This window comes from Trichechus manatus, unplaced genomic scaffold (assembly GCF_000243295.1).
Source record: "Trichechus manatus latirostris isolate Lorelei unplaced genomic scaffold, TriManLat1.0 scaffold00048, whole genome shotgun sequence".
NCBI classification, from domain to species: Eukaryota; Metazoa; Chordata; class Mammalia; order Sirenia; family Trichechidae; genus Trichechus; species Trichechus manatus.
Window position 1 is genome coordinate 13,486,234 of NW_004443984.1, and position 19,392 is coordinate 13,505,625.

At 53.3% G+C, this 19,392-nt stretch overlaps 1 protein-coding gene across 1 annotated transcript; it reads left to right on the forward strand.

The window, feature by feature from the left end:
* The first annotated feature begins 671 nt into the window (after positions 1–671).
* ARHGEF19 (Rho guanine nucleotide exchange factor 19) lies at positions 672–12,263 on the forward strand. Its single transcript, XM_012555796.2, has 15 exons — positions 672–2,174; positions 2,579–2,863; positions 3,031–3,139; positions 3,216–3,292; positions 3,882–4,144; positions 4,914–5,074; positions 5,183–5,335; positions 5,587–5,716; positions 5,860–5,934; positions 6,299–6,388; positions 6,570–6,730; positions 8,660–8,818; positions 9,311–9,390; positions 11,112–11,216; positions 11,628–12,263. Exons 1-15 carry the CDS (start codon positions 1,625–1,627, stop codon positions 11,783–11,785), a joined length of 2,556 nt encoding a protein of 851 aa, XP_012411250.2. The 5' UTR covers positions 672–1,624; the 3' UTR covers positions 11,786–12,263.
* Positions 12,264–19,392: the final 7,129 nt, after the last annotated feature.

Below are 19,392 nucleotides of genomic sequence, written 5' to 3' on the forward strand. Positions count from 1 at the left end.
AAATGCCTGCCTCGAGCTAAGCCCAGCACCCTACTCTGAAGGTTCCTCTGGCTCTGCACTTGCCAATCTGGATTGTAACTGTTTTCTTTTTTGGCTCCCACAGTAGGCTGGCAACCCGTGGGGGCAGGAAATGTTTGTCCATCTGTCTCCCTACTTTTCTCTGGGTTTCACATTCTGCTCTGTCTTTGCATATCTGGTCTGTTGGAAGTTTTCACTGTCTCCGTCTCCATCTCTGAGTCCCTGAATGTCTTAGTGTCTGTGGTTTTTCTGTTTTTGACTGCTCTGGGGTCTCAGTTTCTAATTTGCTTTCTAAACAGTCTCCATTTCTCTAGTCTCAATCTCTGAGTCTCTCAGTCTTTCTCCTGGGTCTCCTAGCCCTGCCGGGCTGGGCGCTGCCCCTTTGGCCTGGGGGGCCTCTGGGGGGTCCTTGCTGGTCTGCCTGCCCACAGCGAGGCCAGGCTAGGGCAGGCCCCCGCCCAGCCCGCCACCAGCTCGCTCCCTCCCTCCCTACCCGCTTGCCTCACCACAGCATTTGATGAATCAAACTCTTTGTCCGGGTGGGATCTCCCCCAGCCAGCTGGGCAGAGAGAGGGCTTCCCTGCCAGAGCAGCTGAACAGCATCAGCAGTGGGCCTCGGCTGGAGAGGTGAGGGGCTGCCAGAGGGTGGCCAGTGGAGGGCCACGGGGCAAGGGCTGTGGGGGCTCAGACCCATCATATCACGAGGTTTGCCCTGAGGCTCCGGCAGGCTCGTGGGGGATGACTTCCTGCCCAGAGAGGATCCCTTCAGCCTGGCCAGATCTGAGGGCTGGGAGCAGAGATGGGGAAGAACCCCCTCTCACTCCAAAGTGGGGGGCTGGGGCACCTCCCTGCCCTTCTCCTGGGAGGGCCCAGCCTGATCTGGGTGGTGGCCCGCCTGCCAGTCTGTGACTCTCCCAGCCAGCTTGGCATGGGTGTGGGCACCATGAGTGCTGAAAGCTGCAAGGGCGGGAGGTGCTGGAGCATAGTGAAGCAAGGACTTCTGGACCTGTGTGTTTGTGTCTACAGCCTGGTGTGTGAGAAAGTGTAAGTGAATGTGTAAATATCTGAGGCATCATTGTGTGTGTGTTTGTGAGAAAGTGTCTTTGTGTGAATATACATAGTTGTGTACAAAAAGTTGTGAATGTGTGAACCTGTGAATTTAAAGCGTCTGAGCCTATCTATGAAAGTGTGTATGTCAATGTGTGTATGTACTTGGGAGAAAACATGTGTGGATGTGTATGCTGGTACATACATGGATTTATATGACAATGTTTGTATCTGTATGTCTGGTCATAGGTCAGTGTGTGTTGGACAATGTTAGAGAATGTGAGAATTACAGACGTGGTGTGGAGATGAGGTGGTTAAAAGCACAGACTCGGGAGCTAGGCTGCCTGCCTTTGAGTCCTGGCTCTACCAGTTACCAAACAGCAACCTTTTTTGTGCCTCACTTTCCTCACCTACAAAATGGGGATAATAACAGTGTCAGTCCTAGGGTTGTTGTGAGGATTCAGTGAGGTAACATGTGTAAAGCACTTGGCCTGTCGCTCAATTCCAAGTAAGTATTAGCTATTACTACATAATTAGGTGTGTGAATGTACTCGTACAGATGTATATACATGTGCGCACAGGCCTTGTCCTGACCTCCAGGACATGGTGGCTTTCTGGCCAGCCCTGTTGTCCTATGTCTGGCTCTGATACTCTCTCCCCCGCAGGCCCAGGTGGGTGGCAGAGCAAAAGAGGAATGGATTGTGGGCCACCAGCCGCCCTCCAGCCCCACCTGTCTGAGCTACCTGGCCCTGCCCGCCGCCCCGTGGCCGTGTGCCAGCAGGAGAGTCTGTCCTTTGTTGCACTGCCCACCCTGCAGCCCCCAAGCCCTGTGTGCCTGGACCTCTTTCCTGTCACCCCAGAGGAACTGAGGGCTCCTGGCAGCCGCTGGTCCTTGGGGACCCCTGCCCCTCTTCAAGGACTGCTATGGCCACCAGCCCCAGAAGGCCCAGACACCGTGGTCTCCATCAGTGGGGGGATGCGGCCCAGCAGGGCTGGCAGCTGGCCACACTGTCCCGGTGCCCAGCCCCCAGCTCTGGAGGGACCCTGGAGTCCCCAGCACCCACAGCCACAGCGCCGGGCCAGCCATGGCTCGGAGAAGAAATCAGCCTGTGAGTCACTCTGGTGGGGAGCAGTGGGGCAGATGGGGAGGGGCTGGGTGGCTCTTTTAGGACCCTTTAAGCCCTAGAATTCCCAAAACAGTCAGGATAAGTAGTAGACTTTAGCGATCAGGGAAGGCAAGTGGCTTGTCCGAGGTTAGACAGTGAGTGGCTGTCCTGGGCACCCTGGCCCCTCTGCCCACTGCAGCAGGCACTGTGCTCTCTCTGCCCATCTGGTTGATCCCTACGCTCTGATCCTGGCAAAAATCAGATCCTGGCAAAAATATTGGACTTTCCCTTGGACATGGTACCCAAACCTCCCTCAAATGCTCGAGGCCACAGGGCAGCAGCAGGAAGGAGCTTGGGAGACATCTGAGTGGGTGCCTGCCTGTGCCTCCACCCTTACCCCTCTGCAGGGCGCAAGATGCGGGTATACCAGCTTGAGGAGGCCTCCAGCAGCCCTGAGGCCCATGCTGTCTTCCTGGAGCCCGGCCAGGCTGAAAGGGAGCAGACCCTGAGCATGAAGGAGCCTAGGCCACTGGAGCTGGCTGGGCCCACCCACGTGGGCCTCGAGGGGCCTGAGAGGAGACGCTTCTCAGCCTCGGAACTCATGACTCGGCTGCATTCTTCCCTGCGCCTGGGGCGGAATTCAGCCACCAGGGCCCTGGCCCTGGGGCCTGGCACTGGCCCAGCTCGGGAAGGTACCAGCTCCTCCTTTGGGCCCTGAGAGCGGCTAGGGAGCCAGATGTGGGGTGGGGGCACAGACCATTTACTGGACCTAAGACCTGGGACCGGTCAGTGGGGCATGGCACCCCTGTACCCGCGGCTACTTTCCAGGCCACCCACCTTCAGATCTCACCCTCCTCAGGGAAAGCGTCTGCAAGGGAGTCACGCAGTGTGGAGATGACGGTGGACGGTGTGGTGCTGCCAGCCTCTGCTGACCCGAGCGAGGGCCCTGGCGGCTGGCCTGAGCCCAGGTACCACCTCGCGCTTGGGCTTGGGTCCGAGGCTGGGTCCGGGCGAAGAAGCGCCCTAACACCATCTTTTTCCTAGGCTGGACACGCAGGAAGAGCCGGCTCTGGGTTCCAGGAGCTCCAGCACGCGGCGCCAGTCGCGGTTCCTCCTTAACTGTACGTGGGAGGGGGTAATAGAGGGTGGAGGTCACGGAGGAAGGGGCTGGGGGCAGCAGAATTGGGAAACTGGAGATTGAAGAGTCAGTGGGAGGTAGGGATCATGTGAGGAGCCCTGGTGGCGCAGTGGTTAAGGGCTCAGCTGCTAACTTTAAGGTCAGCTGTTCCAACTCACCAGCCGCTCTGCTCTGCGGGAGGAAGATGTGGCAGTTAGCTTCCGTAAAGATTACAGCCTTGGAAACCCTGTGCGGCAGTTCTGCTCTGTCCTGTAGGGTCGCTATGAGTCGGAATGGACTCGACGGCAGTGGGTATGGATAGGATCATGTAGCCGAAAGTTTGGCAGTTGGAATCTACCCAGAGGCAGGCTTGGCGATCTGTTTCTGAGAGGTCATAGCCTTGAAAACCCTATGGAGCAGTTATATTCTGCACACATGGGATCGCCATGAGTCAGAATCGACTCCACCGCAACTAACAAGTACAGGGGTTGGCACGCAGTTGGTTCTCAGTGTTTATGGAATGAATGAGTTAGTGAATGACTGAGTTCACTGCGTCCCGACCTCGGTCCTCCCCCACCCCCGTCCCTGCCCAGCTGTCCTCTACCAGGAATACAGCGATGTGGCCAGCGCCCGCGAGCTGCGGCGGCAGCAGCGCGAGGAGGAGGGCCCAGCGGACGAGGCAGAAAGCGGGGAGGAGGGGCCCGGGCCACCGCGGGCAAACCTCTCTCCCAGCAGCTCTTTCCGGGCGCAGCGCTCGGCGCGCGGCTCCACCTTCTCGCTGTGGCAGGACATCCCCGACGTGCGCGGCAGTGGCGTCCTGGCCACGCTGAGTCTGCGTGACTGCAAACTGCAGGAGGTGGGCGCTGGGACCCGGTTGGGAGGGGCCTCGAGGGGCAGGGCCAGCGGGGCCGCAAGCCTCGGGGGGTCTTCTGGCCCGGAGGGGGGTGGGGCAGCAGAGGGGGCGGAGCTAGAAGACTAGAACTGCTGGAGGTGGTCCCGGGACCTAGGAGGCCAGGGCCACAGGGGGCCGGGGCCTGCGGGACTGTAAACTGCCGGAGATGGGCATGGGACCCAGCGGGGAAAACAGAGTCACAAAAGGGGAGGGGCTGGCGGGGGCTGTCAAAGTGGAGGGTGGGCGCTAGGACCTGACAAGGTGGAGCTAGCTGGAACCGAGGACAGAGGAGGGGCAGAACCATCAAGAGTGTAAAGGCTTGGTGGACGTGGGACCAGGCGGGGCGCTGAGCAGGAGTGGGGTCAGTGTGGGACGGAGCTAACGGAAGAAAGTTCCACAGGAAAGGCAGGGCCATCGGGATGACTACGGGCTGTCCAGGATGTTGGTGGGGCGGGGCTAGAGGAACGGACTGAATCCGGGGCTCTAAGCGGGCTTGAACAACTGTCAGCAGAGGCAGGCGGGTCCTTGGACCCGGCCTGGCGCGATGTCCGAGTGGTGCTAGAGGAGGCGGCTGAGGTCATTCAGAGGGGTGGGGCTAGAGAAGGGGCGGGGACACTGGGCGTGGCTGTGCCTAAGGAGGTGGTGTCCAGGACTTGAGGGTGCAGGATGAGAGGCAGGGGCATCCCGGGTGGGCTGGTCTGGCCCCTTCAGCCCCGCCTCTGCCCTCGCTCAGGCCAAATTTGAGCTGATCACATCGGAGGCCTCATACATCCACAGCCTGTCGGTGGCCGTGGGCCACTTCTTGGGCTCGGCCGAGCTGAACGAGTGTTTGGGGGCGCAAGACAAGCAGTGGCTGTTCTCCAAACTCCCTGAAGTCAAGAGCACCAGCGAGAGGTGAGGGAGTGGTCTAGCCTGGCCCGTGGCGGGTGCTGAGACTGGGGCTGGCTGGGCTCCCAGGTCCAGGATCATTGCCCTGCCCCTGACCACTCGCCTACCCCTCAGATTCCTGCAGGAGCTGGAGCAGCGGCTGGAGGCAGATGTGCTGCGCTTCAGCGTGTGCGACGTGGTATTGCGCCACTGCCCGGCCTTCCGCCGCGTCTACCTGCCTTATGTCACCAACCAGGCCTACCAGGAGCGCACCTACCAGCGCCTGCTGTAGGGACTGGGGACTCTGAAGGGGGGAAACAGAGGGGTCTAGGCAGGAGTAGGCGCACAGGGTTGGGTGAGGAAGGGTGACCCTGGGAGGGGAGGGGTCCCTGAGAGGGGCTCTGTGAACAGATGATTCCCAACTCCGAGGGGCAGGAAGGATGTGCTGGGAAGCACCTGAAGAACAGATGGAGCGGCCAGGGTCATGAATCCTGGGAGTGCAGGTCCACCTGTGACCACAGACCCCTCCCATTTTTTAGCCTTGAGAACCCCAAGTTCCCTGGCATCCTGGCTCGCCTGGAGGAGTCACCCGTGTGCCAGCGTCTGCCCCTCACCTCCTTCCTCATCCTGCCCTTCCAAAGAATCACCCGCCTCAAGATGCTGGTGGAGGTACCTAGAGGGCATCAGGCTGTGGGTGAGGGCTGGGTGAGGGAGGTGCTGCTTTGACCTCCACAGCCCTTCTGGAAATCCCTGGGTGGGCAAGGTCATGGGAAGGACGCAACTTGCCTCATTGTGCTGACCCCAACTTCCAGAACATTCTGAAACAGACAGCACAGGGCTCTGAAGATGAAGACATGGCCACCAAGGCCTTCAATGCACTCAAGGAGGTGAGTTCGGTGGGCAGGGGCCTCCCCTGAACCCTCAAACGCATTACCATCGAGTCGACTCAGACTCATAACGACCCCCTAGGACAGAGTAGAACTGCCCATAGAGTTTCCACAGCTATAATGTTTATGGAAGCAGACTGCCACATATTTCTCCTGTGGAGCAGCTGGTGGGTTCGAACTGCTGACCTTTTGGTTAGCGGCTGAGTGCTTAACCACTGTGCCACCAGGGCTCCTCCCCCTGAACCACAGGGGTCTCTAAAAGAGCCTCCAGGCTTCCAAGTCTCTGGTCCCCAGGTGGGAGTCTGAGGCTAGGCTCAGGGAGCCAGGTTGGGGGCTGCAGGTGACCCACCCATGGCCTCCCCAGCTGGTGCAAGAATGCAACGCCAGCGTGCAGTCCATGAAGAGGACAGAGGAGCTCATCCACCTGAGCAAGAAGATCCACTTTGAGGGCAAGGTGCGTGTTCCCAGCTGGTGGGGCTGGAGCGCAGAAAGGGGCAGCTCTTGTCTCCTCCTTCCCCTGCGGGATGCCGGCTAGTTCCTTACTGCCCGCACCCTCCTATTCCTGTCCTGGGCTCTCTGCCCTGGTGGTGCAGGGCCTGACCTGCCCTCTCCCCTGGCCTACTCCATACCCCCAGATCTTCCCGCTGATCTCTCAGGCTCGCTGGCTGGTTCGGCACGGGGAGCTGGTGGAGCTGGCACCACTGCCTGCGGCGCCCCCTGCTAAGCTGAAGCTGTCTAGCAAGGCAGTCTACCTGCACCTCTTCAATGACTGCTTGCTGCTTTCCCGGAGGAAAGAGTGAGTCAGGGCAGGTGAGGGGTAGGTGGGTTGGAGCCAGGCTCTCTTCCTCCCTACCACTGGGCTCACTACCAGTCCATCACTGGGCACCCTGAGCCTTGGAGGAGAGAATCTAGGGCTGGACTTTTTGCAGAGGACTTGAAGCTCTGTGCTTGGAGCTTAAGCCGGAGATTCAGAGCACAGCCCTGAAGTCCCAGCTCTGTCCTGAGTAATAATGAGAATACCCAACATTTACTGAGAGCCTATTCTGTACCAGGCATGCTATGTGGATTATTTCCTTTAATCTTCCAAATACCTCCCTGGGAAGTAGGCTTCCATATTATTTTTGAGATCATGGAGCTAGTAGGTAGAGGAACCAGGAACAGGCCAGGGGTATCTGATGCCCGATGCCAGACTTTTAACTGCTGTGCTATCCTGTTTTACATCTGTAAAAATAGAGCCTACCGCATAGGGCTACTGAGAAATTCAATATGATAATAGCACATGAAAAGAGCTTAGAGAGTGCCTGGCACATAGTGAGAACTCACTGAGTGTTAGATGTGCTTATTATAGGTGAGGGATGACGGAGACTTCCTGGATGAGGTGAGGACATCTTATGCCATGGGAAGAGTTCATTCCTGATTTATTAATTTATTCAGTATACTGTCACTAAATCTCTGTTCCATACCAGGCCCTCTGCTGGGTGCTACAGACATAAAGATGAATAGAACTTGTTATTCTGTTCCCAGGAGCTCTCAGACCAGTGAACACACATCCTGACCACCACATATCAGGGATGGAAGAGTACAATGGCAGCCCCTGGTGTAGAGTGAGAATTAGTAAAGTTTATAGAGGTAGGAACACTTGAGTTGGGTTTTGAAGGATTAGTAGGAGTTTTCTAGGTAGAGAAGGTAGTTCAGGGGTACAGCAAAATCATGGTAGGATAAAAGAGCAGAGTGTGTTTGGGGAATGATGAAGCTTAATGTGGCTAAATTTGTAGAGGGGCAGTGCAGGAGAGGGAAGTTGGGATGTTGAAGGTCATGACAGAGAAATTGGACTTATTGTGAGGGCAGTAGAAAGTCATAGAGAGTTAGGCAGAGGAGCGATATTTTACTCCTGGCCAGTTTGGAGGATGGACTGGAGTGGAAGAAACCAGAGGCCCTTGCAAATGTCCGGGTAAGAGTATGGAGTCTTCAGCTCCAGAAGTGGCAGGAGACTTGGGGATAAATGGATTCTAGAGACAACAAGGAGGTAGATAGGATGTGGCTACTGGTTGAGTGTGGGGGCAGTAGGAGGGGAGACATGAGGATGACATCTGAGTTTCATCTTGGGCAACATAACGGGGTCTTTTCCTAGCATGGGGAACAGAAAAGGAAGATTTAGTGTGGAGTAGGAGATACTAAGTTCTGTTGCAAACAAGAAACCTATGGAATATACTCCATCCATCTGTGCACCCATCTATCCCACAAGTGTTTACTGAACCCACATGTGGGCCAGCCAGTGTCAGACACTGGGATACTGAGGCAAGCAAGATGGATAAAGTTCAGCTTTCAAGGAACCTATATACAATTGAGGGAGACAGATGCGGAACAGAAAGGAAGCCTTATCCAGTGGAGTGGTCCAGGAGTGGTCCAGGTAGCTCTTTAGCACTGGTGCTTGGGGACAGAGAGGCTCAGAGGGAAGGTGAAAGCATACCTGGGGGCCAGAAACAGGTCCCGCCACCTTCCACCTGTGTCAGGGAACTGGCAGAATGGAGCTCCCAATTCCTTTTGGGGACTTTGTGGCCACCATGGAGACCAGTGCCCTGAGCAGCTAAGTTTCTCTGGAGAAGGTGCTGGAGGGACAGATAACTCAGTCTCTCCCTTCCAATCAGGACTCACCTTGTGCTGAGGGTGGAGGCTGGGAGTCCGGACATGGGCCACGCTGACCTCCTCTCCACTGATCCTCCAGGCTGGGAAAGTTTACTGTTTTCGTGCATGCCAAGATGGCCGAGCTGCAGGTGAAGGACCTGAGCCTGAAGCTCCAGGGCATCCCTGGGCACGTGTTCCTGCTCCAGCTCTTCCATGGGCAACATACCAAGCACCAGTTCCTGTTGAGGGCCCGGACCGAGTGAGTGGCCTCAGGGTCAGCCGGGGTATGGGGCAGGAGGACCCCCAGGCAGGCACGAGGCCTGGGCGTGCCTGGGCCATCCCTGACCTTGTTCCCAGGTGCCTAGTCTTCCCTGACTTGGGCAGTGCAGGTGGGAAGAGAGCAAGGTGGGGTGGCAGAGCAGTGGTATATTCCCTGGCAGGAGGTGCCAAGAGGACTAGCCAGCTCCTCCTTGGTCTCTGGACATCTCTTGGTTGAAAATCACTGCAGCCCTTCCTCTCAGGAGGGCGGCATAAGGGTTCTGTGCCTGTTCTGTTCTTATGTTCAGAGGTAGGTAGGGCACAGGCTTGGGAACAGGACAGTGGGCCCCAGGTTGGGGGGCAACATGACCTGGGTTCTGGGTCTGGACATCATGCCCAGTTCTCCTAGCCCTGGTCTCAATGACCCTGGCACTAGGAAACTGTGCTTTGCGTGTTGTGACAACTTAGCCTGCCACCACCCCTTGTCCCACAGGAGTGAGAAGCAGCGATGGATCTCAGCTATGTGTCCTTCTAGTCCCAAGGAGGACAAGGAAGTCATCAGTGAGAGGGAAGGTAGCAGCCTGCCATCCCCAGCCATCCCCAGCCCCCACATCCCCTGGGCTGGGAACATCACTGCTCCCTCCCTCTGCTCTAATCCTGGCTGCAATGTTGCTAAGTCTGGGTGTAATGCGGTTAGTGGGGAGAAAGGTCAGCTGGCCTGGGTCATTGAGGGGAGAGATTTACGTAAGACGGGCTGACACGCTCTGCACAAGCAGCACCCTGGAGATTATAAAGCCCTTTTATATCCTCCATTGACCCCTACAAAAGCCCATTTTACAAGTCAGAAAACAGAGATTCAGAGAGGTGAAGTGTCTTATCCAAGGTCACACAGCTAGTAAATGCAGAGCTAGGACTAGAACCCAGGCCTGTCTGTATCTTCACATCAGTTGCAAAGAGGACAGGAATCAGAGTGTGTAGGGTGGTGCTGGTGGTGGTGGCAGGGTCAAGAGGGATCTGCTCATTTGGGACAGAGACTTCTCCTTCCAGTGTGTAGTGAGGGTGCCAAGCCAGGATACAGTCCAATCATAGAGGACCTTGGTATAGTGGGCAATAGGGAGCTATTGAAGGTTTTTGAGCAGGGGAGTTAGGGCTGAACTTTAGGTAGTGAAGTGCAAGGAAGGGAGCTCTTTTCTACTAAGCGCCTGTCATGTGTCATGCCTAATGCTAGAGACTTTGTATATGTGTTTATTTTGTTTAATCCTTATAACAGCCCTATTGGGTAGGCTCATTATTTTCATTTGCTGTATCTGAGAAAACGGAGGCTCAGAAAGGTTAAGTGACTTGCCCAAAGTCACACAGCCAGTAGGTGGCAGAGCTGGGATTCAAGCCAGGTCTTGCCCCAAAGCCTGTGCCTTTCTGATGGTACCAGCCCACCCAGTCTGGTGGTAGGAGCTGAGGGCCTGGAATAGGGTGGATTCTCTGGCTTGAACTAGGAGGCCCATTTGGGCTGCGGGCTGAGGGCTCTATTTTAGGGAGATGGTCAGGGAAGGCCCTTGAGAAGTAACACTTGACCCCTAAAGCATGAGAAGAGGCAGCCATGAAAAGATCTGAGAAGAGCACTTCTGGCAGAAGGAAGAGCCAGTGCAAAGCCCCTGAGGCAGGAGGGAGTTTAGTGTGTTTGAGGAACAACAGGGAGGCCAGTGTGCCTGGAGCTTCATGAGCAAGGGGGAGAAGGGAGGAGACGAGGTTGGCAAGGGGGCTCCATCAAGCCACACAGGTCCATGTAGGCCATGGGGAGGACTTGGATTTTATTTGAAGTGGAGTGGGAAACAGCTTTAAACAGGGATTTTAAAACGGGAGTGACAAGGCCTGAATCCCAGTTGAGAAGGATGGATCGGAAGGAGCACCAGAGTGGTAGCAGAAGGCATATGAAGGGGCCTTCCTCTTCTGTGGGATATCTGGGGAGATGTCCGGAGGCAGTTGGAGGTTGGGTTCTGGAGGTTAGCAGCAAGGTCTGGGATGGAGCTGGGGATGTGAGAGCCCTTAGCACAGAAGCAGTAACCAAAGCCAGGAGGGCCTGGATTCATGCAGGTCTGCGTTGAGGGTAAGAGAGGAGAGGAGTGACCAGGGTGGGCAGAGGGTACCAATGTCTAGCACATAGGCCTGGAGCATGGGAGGGGGCAGAGGAAGAGGCAGCAGAGGTCATTTTCCCACCCCCTTACTTCCGTCCCCCACCCCTGCCCTGCCTTGCCCAATCCCGCCTTTGGGACCCCAACCCTCCCTTGGGGTGTCAGATTGCCCCCAGGTTCAGTGCGTCAGGACGTACAAGGCACTACAGCCAGACGAGCTCACCTTGGAGAAGACTGACATCTTGGCGGTCAGGACCTGGACCAGTGACGGTGAGAGGGGCTCCTGGGAAGGCCTCTGTGATGGGGTTTGGGTGGGCAGGAGGTAGCCAGATGGCTAAGACATAACAGGAAATGTTATGCAAGTGTTGGTCAGCCACAGCATGTGGCAATCAGGTTAGACAGGAGGAAGAACTTCCTGCTTGTAGAAGTGTTAGCTGGTGAGTGACAAGGGAGAGTGGGAAATACCTTTCTCAGACGATGTCAGGAAAAACAGGTCCGATGTTCATCTACGGGACTGCTGGGGGCAGAGTCCTTACTGGAGTTGGGACATACTGAGATGATGTCACCTTGGGCCTGGGGGTGGAGATGAGGCTTGCATCAGGGCCGAGGCATTCCCTCCCAGGCTATGGCCTGGGGCCCCTTTGATGCCACTGATGCTGCCCCTGGCCTGTGTGCTGCTAGGCTGGCTGGAGGGTGTCCGCCTGGCCGATGGTGAGAAGGGGTGGGTGCCCCAGGCCTACGTGGAAGAGATCAGCAGCCTCAGTGCTCGCCTCCGAAACCTCCGTGAGAACAAGCGGATCACGAGTGCCACCAGCAAACTGGGAGAGCCACCTGCATGATGGGTGGTGTGGCCTGGGACACCAGCTCCAGGACAAGTCTGGAGGGGTCTCCATGCCCCAAGCTGCTTCTGCTGGGCACAAGCTGCACACAGGAGGGGGCGGGGCCTCCAAAGGGCCCCCACTGTCCTCAGACTCCTCAATGCCCACTCTTCAAGACCAAGAGCAGTTTCTTCTTCTGGTATGGGGACCATGACAGGTACCTTTTCACAGCTGGCAAAGACTTGGGCTCTCTCCCTTCCATGCCCCTGAACCTGCCTGACTCTTGGTCTTTCCGGAGGGGCCTGGCTGGAGAAGGCCCTGGTGTCAATGGATGTTGGGACCTATGCATATCTTGGGTCTCCTTGGCCACCTCCCTTGGCCAGAACCTGAGTGGGCCTGGTTGCTGTGACTTGTTTGTAAATAAACTCCCATAACGCTTTTGCTCAGAGTCTATGAGTCACTTGATGCCACCACCCCACCCCCCACACCCAAGACCCATTGCCCCAGCTGAAGATCAGGAGGGGTGCTGGCTGCCTCTGATTTGCCTTTCTCTAGAGCTCATCTCAAGGAGCCTTGCTGGCACAATCGTTAAGTGCTTGGCTGCTAACCTAAAGGTTGGCGGTTCGAACCCACCAGCCGATCCGCGGGAGAAAGATGTGGCAGTCTGCTTTAGTAAAGCCTTGGAAATCCTATGGGGGCAGTTCTACTCAAAACTGACTTGACGGCACACAACAACAGAGCTCACCTCCTAACCAGAGGAGGGTGACCAGGGTGGCAGAGGGACTGTACATCAGTTAGGCTGCTTTCAGCTGCAAGCAACAAAATATCCGATTCAAATAGGCCCAAATATCAAAGTGAATTTATTAGTTCTTGTATTAATTTCCTATGGCTATTGTAACAAATTACCACAAACTGGGAAACTTAAAACACAGAAAGTTATTCTCTCACAGTTCTGGAGGCTAGAAGTCCGAAATCAGTATCACTGGGGTGAAATCAAGGTGTTGGCTATGCTGTGCTCCCTCCAGAGGCTCTAGGGGAGAATTTGTTCTTTACTTCTTCCAGCTTCTGGTGGCTGCCAGCATTCCTTGACTTGACCACATCACTTCAACCTCTGCCTCTGTGACCACATTGCGTTTTCTGTATATCTGTGTCAAATCTCCCTCTGCCTCCCTCTTATAAGGATACATGGGATTGCATTTAGGGTTCATCCAGGTCATTGTAATCTCTCCATCTCAAGATCCTTAACTTAATCTCATCTGCAAAGACCCGTTTTTTGCCATATAAGGTAACATTCACAGGTTCCAGGGATTAGGACATGGTTATCTGTTGAGGGGCTATTTTTCAACCTACCATAATTCTCATTACTGAGAAGTTCAGACGCAGGGTGGGCTTCAGGCAAGGCTTGACCTAGTGGCTCAGTGAGGTCTCTGAGAACCCAGCTTGTTCTACCTCTCTACTGTCCTTGGTGTTGGCTTCATCCTAAAGCCCCCAGGGGCTTCTTCATTCACACACATCATGGAAGAAGAGAATTGTCTTGGTTTCAGCATTCCCAGCCAAAGTCCAGGATTCCCTCTCACTGGATTAGTTTGGGTCACATGGCTACCCCTGGGCCGACCATGGTGGCCAGGGGACAGTGTGTGCTAATAGCTTAAGTCACATGCTCTGTCCCTGGAGCTGTCTTCCCTGGAACCCCTGGAATTTGAGTGCTGCTGCAAAGGGGAAGGTAGATGCTAGAGAGGCCAATGTTTATTGGAATCCAAGTCACCTTAGAGAGTGGAAGGACCTGGGAATAATGACTTGGAGATGTGTACACCTGGGGATGGGAGCATCCTTCAGCCCTCTGAAGGAAATGAGTTGGGCTAGTTCCAGAAGGCAAACATGGGGCAGATTGGGAGAAGCTCAGGCCCATGAGATAGCCTGTGGGAATGAATTTCTAACAGGAGATGGTACAGGGAGGGGTGGAGTATACGGGTTTAGGAGGAGGCTACGTTTGAGTTTGAATTCTGGTTCAGACATTTATTCTCTGTGTGATTTTTTTTTTTAAATTTTAATAAACCCTTTGGGGATAATTTTAGATGTATAAAAAAGTCACAGAGATAGTACAGAGAGTTCTTGTACACCCCTCACTCAGTTTCTCCTGTCATTAATGTCTTCCATTGCCACAGTACAGTTGTCAAAACTAGACACCAGCTTTGGAACATGACTATTAACTGAACTCCAGACTTGATTCCAATTTCACCAGTTTTTCCACTGATGTCCTTTTTCTGTTCCAGGATGCAATCCAGGAGCCCACATTGCATTTAGTAGTCATGTCTCCTTACTTGTGGTCTCTGACAGTTTCTCACTCTTTTTAAAAAGTTCTTATTAGTTTTGTTGTTGTTGTTGAGAATATACACAACACATACACCAATTCAACAGTTTCTACATGTACCGTTCAGTGACATTGATTACATTCTTTGAGTTGTGCAACCATTCTCACCCTCCTTTTCTGAGTTGTTCCTCTTCCATTAATATAAACTCACTGCCCCCTAAGGTTCCTATCTAATCTTTCAAGTTGCTGTTGTCAGTTTGATCCCATATAGATAGTTCTTAAAAGAGCGTAATTCTCAAGGCAGACATTCTTTGCTAGTTAAGCTAGACTATTGTTTGCTTTTAAGACAGTTTCTCACTCTTTCCTTGTTTTTTGTGACTTTGACAGTTTTGAGGAGTTCTGTTCAATATTTTGGAGAATGCCCCTCAATTTGGGTTTATCTGATGTCTGTCTCATGATGAGATAGGGATTAAGGAGCCCTGGTGGTGCAATGGTTAAGCACTCGGCTGCTAACTAAAAGATTGGTGGCTTGAACCCACTTAGCAGCTCTGCTGGAGAAAAACTAGTGCTCTGCTTCCATAAATATTACAGCCAAGAAAACCCTATGGGGCAGTTCTGCTCTGTCACCTGGGGTCGCTATGAGTTGGAATCGACTCAATGGCACCCGACAACGACAGATAGGGGTTGTGTGTTTCTGGGAAGAAGACCACAGAGGTGAAGTGCCCTTCTTATCACATGATATTAGGGGGTACATGTTTCACCATGACTTATCACTGGTGATGTTAATCTTGACCGATTGGTTAAGGTGGTGCCTGCCAGATTTTTCTATTGTAGTTACTATTTTTCCTTTTCCATACTCTGTTCTTCGGAAAGAGTTACCAAGTCTAGCCAATACTCAAGTGGGGGGCCATTAGCTTCACCTCCTGGATGGGGAGTGTTATTTGGAATTCTTCTGTAAGGAAGATTTATCCCTTTCTCTCCCATTTATTTAACCAATCATTTATTTACATCTGTATGGATCCATACATATTTATTTTGTACTTTGCGTTGTAATCTAGTACTACGTTATTTATTGTGCTGCTCAAACTGTTCTAGCTTTGGCTATTGGGAGCTCTGTCGGTTGACTCCTGCGTCCCTTTAACGTATCCCCATCCTTTCGTTTGTTGAGACTGTCTTACTTTCTGGCTCATCTTACTCCAGGCTCATCTTGTATTTTCCCTACCCCAGCCCTAGAATCAGCCATTTCTCCAAGGATCCCTGTTTATTTATACTAGAGAGTAGTATTTAGAAACCAAGATCTGGTCGCTGAGTGTGCGTGTTGCTACTGGGGTGTCACTGCTTCTAGGCCTTCTCATAGGCCTGAGTTAGGAGATACATGTATGCACAATGTGATTTTAGGCAAGACAATGGCTCTAAGCCTCAGTTTCCTCATCTACAAACTGGATATGGTGATAATAGTACCTACTTCATGGCCATTGTGAAATAAAGTATGTGAATGGTCAACACATAAAAAGTTGCAAGAAATAGTGGCTGTCAATGCGTCAGAGCTGCTCAGCCAGAGCATGGTGGCCTGTGAGGTGGTGAGGCCGCTGTCTGTCCCTGGAGGATTTGAGGAGCTCAGAAAGTCCAGGAACGGGAGTCCTGCTCTGGGAAGACACCAAAGGTCCTCCGCACTTCTTCCAGTGCTGAGTCTGCATGGGGAAGAGCCAAGATTGACACCAGGTTGGCAAAGTAGAGGCAGCAAGCTCTCCCTGGATTCAATCTGCCCTGGCATATCTGGGTTCTGGCTGACACCCGAGTCTGGGCTAGACTGCTGTGGGGGAAGGGGTAACTTTGGGGCCGTGCTACCAGGCAAGGAGACAAGGGCTGCATGAGGTCCCACTGGGCAGCCTTCCCTCACTTCCCTCACTTCCCACCTGTCTAGGGGCTGGATCCAGGCCAGGCATCCTAGGGCAGCCTTTCTCAGCAGCGCCTGCCTCTGCCCAGTGGGCCCTGCCCTAGTACTGGCCTTGGCCAAGGACACTGGGCTCTACCCCTGCTTGCTGCTGGAAGAGGGGGAAGGTGGGGCTGGTGTTGGCAGGCCAAGAGATAGAGGTGGCTTGCCTGGGGCAGGGATTTCAGTCCCTGAGGCAGTATGCCAGTCAGCCTCCAAGTCAAATACCTTTAGGAGTCCATCTCACTCTGCTTCCTAGCCCCTCCCTAAACCAAAACCAAACCAAACCCACTGTTGTCGAGTCGATTCCGACTCATAGCAACCCTATAGGACAGAGTAGAACTGCCCCATAGGGTTTCCAAGGCTGTACTCTTTATGGAACAGCTTGCCACATCTTTCTCCCTCGGAGCGCTGGTGGGTTCGAACCGCCAACCTTTTGGAGCCCCTCTCTACCCAGGGCCAACTGCCCTTTGCTGCAGTGACTGAGGGGATCCTGCTGCTTCCCCTTCATCCCTCGCCATGGTCTCCAAACTCTGAACCTATTGTTTAGAAGATTTTATCCTGAAATGAAACTGTTAAGGAAACATGTATTCAATTGTTCATTTTCAGGACACACTGAGGTTTCACTGTGACGCAGCAAACCACAGCTCCAACCCCAGCAAGTGCTTTCCTTTGCTGGCAGCAGCCACAGCCATGGTTCATTTGCTTCTTTGTTGATTCCTTCCTTCCTTTCCTTTCCTTTCCTTTCCTTTCTTTCTCTTTCCCTTTCTCTCCCTCCCTGCCTCTCTGTCTCTCTTCCCTCTCTTCCTTCTTCCTCCGTCTTCCCTCCCTCTTTTTTTTCCCTCTCCCTCTTCCTCTCTCTCTCTCTCTTTCTTTCCAAGGTTCCTAGGTGGTACAAATGGTTTGCACTTCATTACTAAAGTAAAAGTTGGTGCTTTAAGCCCACTCAGCAGCACGACAGAAGAAAGGCCTGGTGATCTGCTTCCATAAGATTACAGCCTAGAAAACCCCATGGAGCCGTTCCATTCTGTAACACATAGGGTTGACATGAGTTGGAATAGACTTGACATCAACAGGTTTCTTTCTTTTCATCTTTCCAATTCCCTTCCTTCCTTCTTTCTCTTCGTTAATCAATCAAGCTCTTTCCCTCTCATTTGTGTCTCCCTTGGGCCAAACCTATTGCTGTTTCAATTCCAACTCCTAGTGACTGTGTAGGACAGTGTAGAACTGTCCCGTAGTGTTTCCAAGTCTGTAATCTTTAGAGAAGCAGACTGCCACATCTTTCTCCAGCAGAGCAGCTGGTGGGTTTGAACCACTGACCTGTCCGTTAGAAGCCAAGCAGTTTAACCACTGTGCCACCAGGGCTTCTTTCCCTTTGGCCAGGGGAACACAAAGACAAATAAGGCAGCACCCCCCAGTTTTTGTGGCACTCCCTAGTGGGTGGGACAGACAAGTGAATAGATGAAATTTAGGCAGGGGTGTAGCAGGTAACCACCCAGGGGCAGTCTCTAAATGCCCCCCACCCCAATTTCAAGATGAATAGTTGATAGCGGCCACATGTCAGCAGAAACGCCCCCTGTTCACCCCCTCCCCCTCCTTGTCCAGCTGCCTCAGCCAGGCACTTTTCATATTTATGGTGCCTTGGGGTATCATTCCACGCCTCATCTGGCTCCCCCTTGGACTTGTGCCCGGGGCAAGGGTCCCCCCGACCCCCCTCACTATGCCTCTGAATTCAGGGGCTCCCAGACAATTTGGAGAGTTGGTGAGGACACAGGGCAGCGAGAACGTTCTGACACTGTGGGTGGGGTGTAAACTGGCACAACAGCTTTGGAAAACAGTCTGGCTGCAACCACCAAAGCTGAGGATACGCTTACCATGTGATCCCGTAACTTCATTCCGAGGTATACACCTGACAGAATCGTGTACACATATCCCCCAAAAGACATTAACTAGAATGTTCTTAGCAATAGTATTCCTTCACAGCCAAAATACTAGAAACTACCAAATGCTCATCAAAGGTAAAATGGATCAGTTGTGGTACATTCACACAGTGGAACCCTCTATAGTGATTTACAACTTCCCCAAAAGACGTGGATGAGTCTAGACATAATGTGAGAAAAACCAGACACAAAAGAAGATGTATTGGATAGTTGCATTTGCACAGCGCACAAAAACAGGCAAAACTAATCGATGGGATAGAAGTGCGGATTACCTGGGGCAGGGGCAGTAGCTGGTGGGGCAGGGGTCTGATGATGCTTGTTTCTTGACCTGGATGCTCTTTACACAGGGGTGTTCATTCTGAGACAATCTGTTTAGCTGTGGGATCCCTGGGTAGTGGAAATTGTTAACACAGTCGGCTGCTAACCAAAAGATTGTAGAGTCGAGTCAACCCAGAGGCGCCTTAGAAGAAAGGCCTGGTGATCTACTTCTGAAAAATCAGCCATTGAAAACCCTATGGAGCACAGTTCTACTCTGACACACAGGGGGGTTGCCATGAGTCAGGATCAACTCAATGGCTGCTGGTTTAGAAAGTTTACGCAGTACCTTTGTGGGCAAACCCCAACACTGTGGGTGTGCAAACAGAGGAGCAGCCAGCTCTCAGTGGGGGTCGGGGCAGACTTCCCGGAGATAGTGGCACACAAACTGCATCCTGAGAGATGAAATGAAGGTGGCAGGTCAGGAACGCACATGGCAGAGCCGAGACTCAGGGACGTTCCCTCCCTGGGAAGCAGTGGTCAAAGGAGACCTTTCCAGTCTGGAAAAGGGGAGGGGTCAACTGTTCTCTTTGGCCTGAAGAAACCTCTCCTGCTTCTGCTCTGCTTCCATGCGGAGGGTCCAAGGACCCTTCTTGCACCAACATTTTCTTTGGGTGTTTGAAGGATAGCGCTTTTTTATTCCAACAGAGCTTAGCCATGATCCAGAGCTTTCCAGGCCTAGGAATCAGCATGGCTGGAAAATGACCCTTTCTTCAAATGGGGACATTTGGTGAGAAAGGCCTTTGGGATCTGAAAGTTTACCATGGGGGCAAGGAGGTGGGTGGCAGGGTCTGGACCTGACATTCTTGAAGCCCCTGCTATGGGCCAGGGGCTGTCAGACAGTTTGTCCTCAATGACTCAAAAGATGTGCAAAGCAACAGAATTCTGCAGGGCAATGGAAGGACTGGGGACAATGCTTTACAAACTGTGAAGTGCAGTGCACATGGATGAGACCTAAACCAAAACCTGTTGCTGTCTAGTCGATCCCGACTCATAGCAATCCTATAGGACAGAGTAGAACTGCCCCATAAGGTTTCCAAGGAGCAGCTGATGGATTCAAACTGCCGACTTTTTGGTTAGCAGCCAAGCTCTTAACCACTGCACCATCAGGGCTCCTGCATGAGACATA